At 39.1% G+C, this 13,384-nt stretch overlaps 1 protein-coding gene across 1 annotated transcript in view; it reads right to left on the minus strand.

Annotated features, from left to right (window-relative positions):
- ZNHIT6 (zinc finger HIT-type containing 6) overlaps positions 1–11,346 on the minus strand; it is a 68,856-nt gene extending 57,510 nt beyond the window's left edge. Inside the window, exons 1-5 of the mRNA XM_055402307.2 lie at positions 10,479–11,346; positions 9,298–9,363; positions 9,105–9,211; positions 8,931–9,016; positions 21–124 (exon numbers count right to left, since the gene is read on the minus strand). Coding sequence (XP_055258282.2) covers positions 21–124; positions 8,931–9,016; positions 9,105–9,211; positions 9,298–9,363; positions 10,479–11,170 — 1,055 coding nt within the window. The 5' untranslated portion in view covers positions 11,171–11,346. The remainder of the gene's footprint in view (positions 1–20; positions 125–8,930; positions 9,017–9,104; positions 9,212–9,297; positions 9,364–10,478) is intronic.
- Positions 11,347–13,384: the final 2,038 nt, after the last annotated feature.

The raw sequence follows: 13,384 nt of genomic DNA on the forward strand, positions 1-13,384 counted from the left end.
AAAAGAAGTCAGAAACTTACTTCTTATCAAAAAATGTTGAATTTTCTTTCCTTTTTGTGAATCCATTGGGTAGAAGTTTTAAATTAATACCTTGCTTTCGAGCACGATTTTTCATAAAGTACATCTAACAAACAAAAACAAATAGACAAATTAATTTTCAAATAGCTTAAATTTCAAAAGCACATAAAACAATGTTTAAAACATAAATTAAGGTTTATCAAATACTTACGCTTCACAAACTACACTAAACAGCAATATCTCATTTAATCCTCACAATATTATGAAGCAGGTATTATTATTACTCTCATTTCTGCTATTTCAGAGATGTAAAGTCTACATTAAAATCCAGGTCTGTCTAATTTCAGTCTGTGCTTTTAACCATATATCCTATAAGCCAAAAGAAGAATTTCATGGGGATTTTTAAAAAAAATACAGGTTTTAGCAATCACAAGAATTACCTATACAGTTTTTTTTTTCTTCTTTTTTACTGATGGTTTCATACCATAGTTAGCTATATATATGCCTGCTTCTACTACTAGGCAGGTAGCTCATTCAGGGAAGGAACTATGGCGCTGCCTACTACAAGGCTTAACTTAAAAGTAGCCACTAATGTAGGATGTACAAAATGAGGTATGAGAATTATAGCTCTGACATGTATTATTCCACCGACCACATAGTTTGGTGGAGCTGAATTAGTCAACTCCAGAGAGTGCTTAAGGAAGTAATATCATCAAGGAAGAAGAAAGATCACTCAAAGAAGTGGCAAAATATAAACGCAACTTTTTAAGTGAGTGGCATCTAGACTTTGCAATGTACAGAGTTAGACAATCAAGTCATAAGTCAAGGGGAAGGGAGGGTCAGTAAGAAAATGACTTAAGAAATTACAAGCAATTTCACAGTGCATGTGAAATTTGGTTTAAGTAATGACAGTGATTATAAGGAACCAACTTTCCTACTGAAAACATCTAAGAATGCTATATATATTTGTGTGTGTGTAAATATTTTTAAAGATCACCTTAAAAGCATTGAAGAGCTAACAGAAATGGGAAACTACAGGCCAATATTTAATGAAAAGTGAAACTCAGAGAAGTAAGCAAAAAGCACTGAAGCCACTTTTGCTAATTATGGCAAATATAGGCTTCCCCTTTCTAGAGCCTCCTCAGCAAGACGGTCAAGATCCAGTAATGTTTGTGGAAACTACTCTCAAATGAAATGAAACTGAGTCACAGAATAATACACCCTCAGGGTAAGGGTGACCAGAGCATGCTAAGAATTTTTTTATTAGTTTGACTGGAACAGGGGGGAAAAAAAATCCATTAGAAATTGTCTAGCCTGGCCATGGCAGTCCATGCTCAGACTTGAAATGATTTGCCTTGCTTTGCTGCTGCTAAGTCGCTTCAGTCATGTCTGACTCTGTGCGACCCTAAAGACGGCAGCCCACTAGGCTCCGCTGTCCCTGGGATTCTCCAGGCAAGAACGCTGGAGTGGGTTGCCATTTCCTTCTCCAATGCATGAAAGTGAAAAGTGAAAGTGAAGTCTCTCAGTCGTATCTAACTCTTGGCGACCCCATGGACTGCAGCCTACCAGGCTCCTCCGTCCATGGGATTTTCCAGGCAAGAGTACTGGAGTGGGTTGCCATTGCCTTCCCCTTGCCTTGCTTTGGGATTAATGTAATCTTAAACCTTCAACCTGGTTTAAGATAGTCTAGATCTGCAATGTTTCTAGGTACCTGGTAGAATCAAAGAAGGCCTATTTATTTATTCCAGCCTTCAAATAATTCTCAGAAGTAATTTTTAAAGGGAAAAATAAAAGAATACTCAACAAAAAATAAACAAGCATAACCAATATAAGAAAATAAGGGGGTCTTCCCTGGTGGTCTACTGAATAAGAATCCTCCTGCCAATGAAGGTTTGATCCCTGGTTAGGGGACTAAGATCCTATATGCCAAGGGGCAACTAAGCCCAAGTGCCACAGGTGCTGAGCTGTATGCTGCAACCACTAAAGCCGATATACTGTAGAGTTTGAGCTCTGCAACAACAGAAGCCACCACAATGAAAAAAAAAAATAAAGAAGAAAGTAAGTCTCAGTATACAGGAACCAAAAGAGAAAAAGAGATTCAGGTAAGAGTTACAGATTGTCAGAATGGAGAAAAACTAGAACTCAACTATATGGTACTTTGAAAAGACACACACAGAACACAGGGATACAGAAAGGCCTAAAGTAAAAGTCAGGGACAAAACACACCAAAGGAGTGAAATAGCTTAATAACAGACAAATACACAAAAAGCTAGAGACAAAAAGGGTTACAACATAAGGGCCAAAGGGTAAACACACCAATAATTTCCTGAAGAATGCATCTAATAATGTACCCTTAAAGCATATTAAGCAAAGCTAACTGAACCGCAAGAAGAAACATACAAATCCTTCTGATTTTATCTATTGGGAAGTATTAACATATGTCTCTCAGTAACTGGTAGAAGAAAGAAAGAAAGAAACAAACAAAAAAATCAGTAATGTTATAATTTGAACAACGTATTTAACAAACCTGACCTAAAGGAATATGTTTAAAATAAGACATTTAGCAATTGTAGAATACTTCCCCCGCTTCCCCAAGAAAACAGCGAACGTTACAAAATTTGACTATATGCTAGGACATAAACACAAGTCTTAATGTATTTTTTAAAAAATGAACTCAGAAAAAGATATGTTCTTTGACCATAATGCAATTAAGCTAAAAATAATAAGGATATAACAGAAGTCAAGAGGACACAGTAACTAAATAGAAAAGGAATCGGTAATAGCAACTGATCTAGAACAAAAGACACAAGTAAGCAATATCACAAATGATACTACAATTCCTACAGACCCATTAAAGAAAATGTTATGAAGAACTTTATGCCAATACATTGGAAAATTTAGGTAAAACGAACAAATTCTTAGGAAAATGTAGTCTTAAGACAGAAACAACCTGAACAGTCCCATTAATAGTAAAGAATAAACTTCTGCAGCCTATTAAAAAATTATACCAAATTCCCAAGGAAGAAATAATCCCAACGTTAATGTATTTAAGAACAAAATGGGAACATCATTAAATAATTTTATGAAACTGGAATCACATCAACAGAGAAACTTAAGAATACCAAAAAGGAAAATCAGAAGTTATCTCACTCATGAACAGAAATGCAAAATGAATGAAAGGATAATGCGTACACATATATAACACAACTGAATTCTGCCAAGTATAAAAAGCATCATATGATAATAATACACCATGCAAGTTTAGCTTAGAAAATCAGCTAAAAGATTATTATTCATATTCTTGTTCAGTTCAGTTCAGTTCAGTCGCTCAGTCGTGTCCGACTCTCCGCGACCCCATGAATCACAGCACTCCAGGCCTCCCTGTCCATCACCAACTCCTGGAGTTCACTCAAACTCATGTCCACAGAGTCGGTGATGCCATCCAGCCATCTCATTCTCTGTCGTCCCTTTCTCCTCCCGCCCCCAACCTTTCCCAGCATCAGAGTCTTTTCCAGTGAGTCAACTCGTCACGTATTCTTATTAGTATATACTAAAAGAATAATAAAATATAGAAAAAAGATTTGATAAAATATAACCACCATTCATGTTAACATGTGTTAGCAAACTGGGAACAGAACTTCTTTAATCTAGATATCAAACTATACCCACAAAAAACTGAAAAGTAAACTTAAATGAAATCTTATAAGGGAAATCTTAAATCTTTTCCCTCTATGATCAGGGTTATAAAACAAAGATATAGAAAAGAGCTAATATACGAGGCCTGAAACTTATCCTTAGAAAGTTCTGTTGGCAAGGTTTGCTCTTGGCTGAGGTCTGGCAATTTGACTGGTAAATGGATCCTACACTGACAAAAAATTTCTCCTAAAATGGTAGGAAAAATGGTAGGTTCTGCTTCATTATGCTGAAATTGTATAAAAATGTGGTTTTTATCTGCTTTCCTTCTGGGTGTATGGAACTTGGCAACTGCTAGGCTAAGGATGCTTCTTCAACCAGTCCTCATAAAAACCTTGGGCAATGAGTCTCTAATGAGTTTCCCTGGTAGACAATAAACTTTAAACATTAGTTATCACAAACTGTCGCCTGAGGAAATTAACTGTGTATTGTATGACTCCAATAGGTGAGGAATTTGGGAAGCTTGGGGCTGGATTCCTACAGGCTTGGCCCCATACACACTTTCCTTTTGCAAAGTTTGCTCTGTATTCTTGCATTGTAATAAACTTCAGCCATGAGTTCAATTGTATGTTACATCCTGTGAACCCCTTGAGCAAATCATCAAATTCAGGAGTGGACTTTAAATATCTACTATCATCACTACTATTTTACTTTATTGGAAGTTCTTGCTATTCTAATAAGGTAAGAAAAAGAGAGAATAAGGACAGAAAACTAGAAACAAATCGTGATGAACTGTTTACAGAGAAAACCTCAAAAAATCTATAGATAAGGTGTTGGAATAGATTTTAATATGGCTACTACCATAAAATGGACAACAACAAAAACTTCCTGTATGCAGGTCAGGAAGCAACAGTTAGAACTGGACATGGAACAACAGACTGGTTCCAAATAGGAAAAGGAGTACGTCAAGGTTGTATATTGTCACCCTGCTTATTTAACTTCTATGCAGAGTACATCATGAGGAACGCTGGGCTGGAGGAAGCACAAGCTGGAATCAAGATTGCCGGGAGAAATATCAATAACCTCAGATAGGCAGATGACACCACCCTTATGGCAGAAAGTGAAGAGGAACTCAAAGGCCTATTGATGAAAGTGGAAGAGGAGAGTGAAAAGGTTGGCTTGAAGCTCAACATTCAGAAAACAAAGATCATGGCATCTGGTCCCATCACTTCAAGGGAAATAGATGGGGAAACAGTGGAAACAGTGTCAGACTTTATTTTTTTGGGCTCCAAAATCACTGCAGATGCTGATTGCAGCCAGGAAATTAAAAGACGCTTACTCCTTGGAAGGAAAGTTATGACCAACCTAGATAGCATATTAAAAAGCAGAGACATTACTTTGCCAACCCAGGTCCGTCTAGTCAAGGCTATGGTTTTTCCTGTGGTCCTGTATGGATGTGAGAGTTGGACTGTGAAGAAAGCTGATCACCAAAGCTGATCACAGCTTTTGAACTGTGGTGCTGGAGAAGACTCTTGAGAGTCCCTTAAACTGCAAGGAGATCCAACCAGTCCATTCTAAAGGAGATCAATCCTGGGTGTTCATTGGAAGGACTGATGCTAAAGCTGAAACTCCAATACTTTGGCCACCTCATGCGATGAGTTGACTCACTGGAAAAGACTCTGATGCTGGGAGGGATTGGGGGCAGGAGGAAAAGGGGACGACAGAGAATGAGATGGCTGGATGGCATCACCGACTCGATGGACGTGAGTTTGCGTGAACTCCAGGAGTTGGTGACGGACAGGGAGGCCTGGCGTGCTGTGATTCATGGGGTTGCAAAGAGTCGGACACGACTGACTGACTGAACTGAACTGAACTACCATAAAATGGACAACAACAAAAACTTTCATTCCTGAATACCAACAAAGAGATAATAAAAATTTTCTAAAGAAAATACTATTAAAATACTATGAAAAAATAAAGTACTCAAGAATAAGTCTAACAAAAAATGTGCAAGACCTTCACTGAGAAAATTACAGAGATGTTAAAGACCCAAATAAATGCAGAGATACAACTATCAAGGATTTAAATATCCAATGCCACTAAATCCAATCACCCAAGTAACTCCACAAAATAAATGCAAATCCAATCAAAATATCCAAGTGGGGAAGGTAGGACTATAAAGCAGTTGGCTGATTTTTATATCTGTATAAAGTTACGAAGAGCCACATCTGTATTTCACACAATATTCTATCAAATATTCTAGAAAAATGATTGTGGTCTAATCTAAACAATGAACAAAGTGAGAAGATTTACTTCTTCAGTGAGTTCATGAAAGACTACAATAGTTGCGAGAGACAAGAGATTTAACAGAATAGAACAGATAGGCCAGAAACAAACAGGCCAAGCATATGTGGATGCCTCATATATAACAAAGATGGTCCTGCAAAGCAGTAGAGAAAGGATGAACTTTTCAATAACTGGTGCTAGAAAAAGCAGATTATTCATGTGGAAAATTAAATAGGACCTCGACTTCACAAGATAGACAAAAATCAGTTCCATGTTTACAGACATAAATGGGAGACGTGATACTACAAAGCTTTCAGAAAATATTTACAGGAGAACGGCTTTATAACCTCAAGGAAAGGAAGGATTTCTTTATAAACACATAAAACTATTAACTACAAAGGAAACACAAGACAATTTCTACTACATTAAAATTTTAAAAAGCTGTTTACCGTAAGACATGAAAGAGTACAAACACAAGCCACAGAATGAAAGGATTTATAACAATCAACATAAGCATCTAAAAATACAAAGAAAACTAGTAGGAAAAAACAACAGAACAATGACAAGATGGACAGAGACTTAACAGGCATACATCACAAAGGGGAACATCCAAAGGCCAATAAGATATTTGAAAGGTGCTCAGTCTCATTAAGAGGCTTCTTGATAGCTCAGCTGGTAAAGAATCCTCCTGCAATGCAGGAGATCCCAGTTCAACTCCTGGGTTGGGAAATCCACTAGGGAAGGGATAGGCTACCCACTCCAGTATTCTTGGGTTTCTTTTGCGGCTCAGCTGGTAAAGAATCTGCCTGCAATGCAGGAGACCTGGGTTCTATCCCTGGGTTGGGACGATCCCCTGGAGAAGGGTAAGACTACCCACTCCAGTATTCTGGCCTGGAGAATTCCACGGACTGCATAGTCCCATGGGGTTGCAAAGAGTCGAACACAACTGAGCAACTTTTATTTTCACTTTCAATCTCATTATGAATTGGACAACTGTAGATTAAAAATCATAATAAAGTAACAAAGCCATCAAACTGACAAAAGCTTAAAAACTATGACCAAGTCAAATATCTGGAGAGGATGTGACAACAGGTATACTTAAATACTGTGAGTATAAACTGCCATCACCACTTTAGAAAATATTTTGGTAACATACACTCAAATTGAAGATATGCATACTCCACAACAAAGCAATTTCACTCCTAGGTATGAACTCCAGAAAAACATGCAAAAGCAAACCACAATTCCTAAACAAAAGTGTTCACTATAGCATTTTTCATAAAATTTATTACAGAAAACCCAGGAATAAGAATGGTTCTGGGTTGGGCATAACATGGCGGCAGGAATTCTTGAGAAGCTGGTTATGTTCTAATTCTAGATCTAGGTAGTAGCTACATGGATGCTCACTCCATAATTATTATTAAATGGTATATTTCTGTTTTACGCTTTTTTATATGCATGCCATATTTCATAAAAAGAAAATATTTAAAAAGCAAAAAGCAATTTATCCTTTAAGTATATAATTTAATTATGTCTAAGGCTGCAGTCCATGGGTCACAAAGAGTCAGACATGACTGAGCGCCTTCACTTTCACTTTTCTCTTTCATGCATTGGAGAAGCAAATGGCAACCCACTCCAGTGTTCTTGCCTGGAGAATCCCAGGGACGGGGGATCCTGGGGGGCTTCCGTCTATGGGGTCACACAGAGTCAGACACGACTGAGGCAACTTGACAGCAGCAGCAAGCTTGAGAAAAAAAACTTGATATATGGTAATTTTTCTTTCAGATACGTGTAATGTCATGTCTGTACCAATAATACCAATAAAATAAACTGTTTAAAGAGTATTAAAATTCTGCAACTCCAATACCACTATGGTCTCTGAAAAACAAAGATAATTCCATGATGTGATTAAATAATATTAAATAATTTTTAGAACAATAGCAGTTGGAAAATATTTCTAATATGTAAGCTTTTAATTTTGCACAGTGCTTAAGGAATGAAAAGGAAATTAAAGAGTATAACAAGTTTATTAAAATAGCAAGTCCTATTAGCACTTCTTTCCAAATTCAAATCTAATCACTTCCCCTGTATAGCATAGGGAACTCAGTGATCTGTGGTGATCTAAATGGAAGGCAATTCAAGGAAGAGGGGATATACATTTATACATGTTGCTGATTCACTCTGCTGTACAGCAGAAACTGATACAACACTGTAAATCAACTATACTCCAATTAAATAGAACACATCTAATCACTTCCCAATATTCTAACATCATCTGTGACCAGAACCACAACAATAGCTCTGTAACTGATCTCCCAGCTTCCAATCTTCCACTCTTGCCTATTCAAGTCCACTTTCCAGAGAGCCTCAAGAGTGATCTTTCAAAAAGCAAACATGCTTAATTGCCTCCCATGGCCTCCATTTTTACTTTGAATACATTAGGAGACTTCATCAGTTTCTTTAACCTCACCGTTCAACATGCTCCTCACTCAACTATGCTACAGTCACTGGGCTCCTCTTTTAAGCCCTCAAACACACTAACTCTGACCCTGATTCATTCTATACTTCTGCTTTTGTCTCTGCCTGTAGAGTCGTCCTTCAAACGATCACGTGACTGCCTTTCTCATCATTCACATTGCTGCTTGATGTCATCTCTCAGAGAAGACTCTCCCGACTACTCTCAGAACCCCCTTCCCCCACAAACACCGTTTTGATTTTCTTTAACCTCCTTTCGTCCTCTTTATCTTTCACATGCACTTAACTCTATCTGAAATTATATTTGTTCCTGTACACATCCCCTGTCTCTCCCACTATAATACAAGTACCATAAGGGGAAGGATTTTGTTTTGGTCACTGCTGTATCCCTAGCAACTGGAATAGCCCTGGATCATAGCAGCCACTAAATATATATTATCTGTTGAGTGCAAAAAGAAAAAAACAATCTATTTGATTAGAAGAAACTCTAACTGGAAAAGAATAGAAGAAATACTTACATGTTTATTGCTGATTGGTCTTTTCAAGAAAGCATCTCTAGAAATATGGTCTGCTGTTCTTGCCACATCTTCTAAAAATCGATAATCTACAAATTTCAAAAAAACAGAAAAATTAATAAATGATATATGCCTATGGCCAGGAAGCATCAATGTGCTATACATAAGATGGCTTACCACTTAGGAGATTCATTTCAGTAAACTGTTGTATTGAAACATACGCAGTTTTATCTCGAACTCCGTTACATGTTAGTTCTGCTTTGTGTTTCTTTACACAGGGCAAACTGAAGGGACAAAGAGAAGGAACTTTAATGCTTTGAGGTAAAAAGGGTACAGGCAGAGATAATAAGGTAGAAAATTACATATATACCTGCAGGAATACCGCAAACAACGTGGACATCTGTACTTTGCTTCTTCTGTACCACAAGTTTCACATCTACAAAAGCCCACCAGAAACTTAATTATCAAATATTAATTCTATATATTTATTTATAAACTTTTAATCCATCACAATTTACAGACATGCAGTCACAGTGAATAAAGTAGATGCAAGTAACTCTAACGAAATAATGGACAGCTGCCAAACATCATTAGAAAATTCTCCTCTAGGAAACCATCTCTAAATGACACTACATTTACAATGTTGTTTAATGATAGGTAATTCAAGACAACATGTATTAAATTTAAAAAAGAATCTCACTGTGACTTCCTTTTCTATATAATCAGACAGTGAGATCACTTATTGATATTTTAACTTGTAATTCCTGACACTGTTAACTGTGTGTGTGCACATACCCAGAAGCCAACCCATGAGCTGTTTATATATCTTAAAGGCAGAAACATTCAGAAAAAGAAGACCCAGGCAAATTTAGAGAGCAGCAGTTGCATCTTTCTTCCACAGTTCCTCATCCAACTGAGAATGGGCATCAAAAAACTCTAGAAATACAACTACCCATCATCTGTCTCCAACTGATCTTTCACTTGAGTTACAATCAGTGTACAATGACAATCAAACTACAAACACACAAGCAAACTACATGTTGACTCACTGTATTCGAGACAGAAATAGTCCCAAGAATCTGACTACGCTTATTTCCTATGCTGCCACATGATCACACTATAAAGAAATTAAATCAAAAGCAATAAATGTTCACAGTACCCATTGAGAAACTAGCCAATTGAGTGAGTTCAAATGTATTTTGCCTAATTTTAACTTACTCCACTTCGCCCTTGTTGGTTTTATTAGACTGTTCCTCACACCTATCCTGCCTCAAAAGAATACTGAGCCAAGGGCATACAAAGTCAAGCCAGATTCTGCTCCAAGGGTTTTCTGGTCCCAAGAATTTTCACTTCCTAACTTGGCCACTGGACACTAGGACCAACCTCACATATTTTCACAGAATTTGTTGTTATCTTACAAAACCCTCCTTTTCTAATCACCCCTCCCCCCACCACTCAGACTCCCGGCTTATTTTTCATTATGCCACACCTTACTGATCGTGTAGTTTCTTTCAACCTAGACAACAAAAGACCTTCACAGATCTGCCCTACCTTGACATGGCCAGTTTCCGCTTGGAGCCCACTGAGGGATTTATCTGAGCCTCTTCTTTCACCTTTGTATCATCCATCATTTCTTCTTTGGGGAAATACTTCTCTTCTTTTACATACACTTCATCCATTATTTCCTCCTTTTTAATATTCAGATCAAGAGACACTTCCTCACGTTTAATCTCCAAGCTGTCTTTCTTCTCTTCCTTCACTTCTACCAAGCTATCTTTCTTCTCTTCCTTCACTTCTAGCCAGTCCATCACTTCTTCTTCCTTCACCTTCACTTTCTCTTCCTTTATCTCTGTTTCTTCTACCTTTTCTTCTTTTACCATCAAACTACTATCCATCTCCTGCTTCACCTCCAATGTGCCTGGTTTTTCCTCTTTCACCTCAGGTCCGTCCCCCTCCTGCTTTACCCACTGGCCATTCAGCGTACCTTCTACCATTTCTGACCAGTCCATTACTTCCTGCTTCACAACCGTTAGGTCCATTCGCATCTCCTCTGCTCTTCGTATACTTTCTTCTTCCCCTGCCCCTGTCTTCTCCATTCCGGTCAGACCATTCTCCGCCTCTCCATCGCCGGACTCCTCCGTCCTTACTCTCTCCTTATCTGACTCGAGACTTAGCCGCGCCCCCTCAGCTTCACTCTGGAGACCTCCTCCCGACATCTCTTCACTTTCAGCAGCAAAATCCATCAGCTCAAGATCCTTGACCTCCGTTGCCACTCCGTGCTTCAATGTGTTTGGTTCACGCCAAGAGGGCTGAGTTACCTGCAAAACCACGAAGAGCGGCCCACGTGCATATCAGAGAAGTAGTAAGTAGTGAACGCCGACCCGGCGCGCCTGTCCGAACAGTCGTAAGGCAACGCTTCCGCGCCGTGCCCTTTCACGACTCTTGGAGCTCTTTACGGCTCTGCGGCAGTCCCGCACAGATCTTCCCTGGATCCGCTTGAGACCACGCCCACTTAGATCCCGCCTCCGGGGCGGGGTTTCACCAAACCCTTCCCTTGGAGAGGCGGTGCCTTCTGCACCAGGCTATACGCTTCCGATTTAAGAGACCAGAGGAGTTCAGGATAAGGGAGGGAAGCGAAGTCGTCGCTGCATTCAAATGTGAAGACCTACTCTACTCTGTTCAAAGCTTGCATGAAAATGGAAGAAACACCTAATAGAACTCCTCTCCATGCTTCAGTTTCTTAAGCAGTACTCCAGAGACGATGGTATTACAAATCTTTTAGTTTATTTTTATGTTACGTGTAATAATGTATGGAAATAAGCTAGCAGTGATGAAACAAACAACATATCATCTCTATTATTACCGGGAATCCTGATGGGTTTCAGATAGAAAGAAGGCATTATTTTTATTCTTTCAGTTATTTGTCAATAACAGCCGGTATCAGCTAGTTCCCCATTTATAGCATCCTACTGAATTATCTTTAGAATGTAGATATATCTATATATCTATATATATCACATATATTTAAAGACCGGGTCAAAAATTCAAAAAGTTAAATTAAAACTCAAAAGTTGGCTTAAAGCTCAACATTCAGAAAACTAAGATCATGGCATCTGGTCCCATCACTTCATGGGAAATAGATGGGGAAACAGTGTCAGACTTTACTTTTTTGGGCTCCAAAATCATTGCAGATGCTGATTGCAGCCATGAAATTAAGACACTTACTCCTTGGAAGGAAAATTATGACCAACCTAGATAGCATATTAGGAGAAGGCAATGGCAAGCCACTCCAGTACTCTTGCCTAGAAAATCCCATGGATGGAGGAGCCTGGTGGGCTGCAGTCTGTGGGGTCGCAATGGGTCGGACACGACTGAGCGACTTCACTTTCACACATTGGAGAAGGAAATGGCAACCCACTCCAATGTTCTTGCCTGGAGAATCTCAGGGAAGGGGGAGCCTGGTGGGCTTCCGTCTATGGGGTCACACAGAGTTGGACACGACTGAAGTGACTTAGCAGCAGATAGCATATTAAAAAGCAGAGACGTTAGTTTGCCACCAAAGGTCCATCTAGTCAAAGCTATGGTTTTTCCAGTGGTCATGTATGGATGTGAGAGTTGGACTTGAAGAAAGCTGAGCACTGAAGAATTGATGCTTTCGAGTTGTGGTGTTGGAGAAGACTCTTGAGAGTCCCTTGGACTGCAAGGAGATCCAATCAGTCCATTCTAAAGGAGATCAATCCTGGGTGTTCATTGGAAGGACTGATGCTAAAGCTGAAACTCCAATATTTTGGCCACCTCATGCGACGAGTTGACTCACTGGAAAAGACCCCGATGCTGGGAGGGATTGGGGGTGGGAGGAGACAGGGACAACAGAGAATGAGATGGCTGGATGGCATCACCGACTTGATGGACATGTGTTTGAGTGAACTCCGGGAGTTGGTGATGGGCAGGGAGGCTGGCGTGCTGTGATTCATGGGGTCGCAAAGAGTCGGACACGACTGAACTGAACTGAACTGATCACATACTGAGCATTAAGAGTTTTCACTTAATCATTACATAGTGTCTATGAGATACATTATTTTTCTCTGTGCATAAGGAGACTTCAAAGAAACGGATTTTTAGCTGTGGGCTGCTTTCTTCCATTCCCTCAAATTCTGTTTTGGTTTGCAGGATGCTCAGCTGTTATCACTTGATGAAGGAGTGGGTGAGCAGAATGAGGACATTTTGAAACTTTAGTTGAGGCTGCACTGATTCAGTAGCACTGGAAGTAGCACTGAAGTAAGCTGAGAACGTTTTGTGAAATTTTCTCACGGGTTAAGGTAAAGAGGCTTACAGAGAAGTCATGACAGTGTTTTTTTGAGATACTTAGAGGTACCGGCTGCCCATTGAGTCAAAGAGAGCCTTACTGGTAACCCTGTTAGTAATCAAGTTTGTTGGACTCCTTCATAAACAGAAAT

Source organism: Moschus berezovskii, chromosome 4 (assembly GCF_049115385.1).
Source record: "Moschus berezovskii isolate FMDL1 chromosome 4, NW_MosBer_1.0, whole genome shotgun sequence".
Taxonomy (NCBI): domain Eukaryota; kingdom Metazoa; phylum Chordata; class Mammalia; order Artiodactyla; family Moschidae; genus Moschus; species Moschus berezovskii.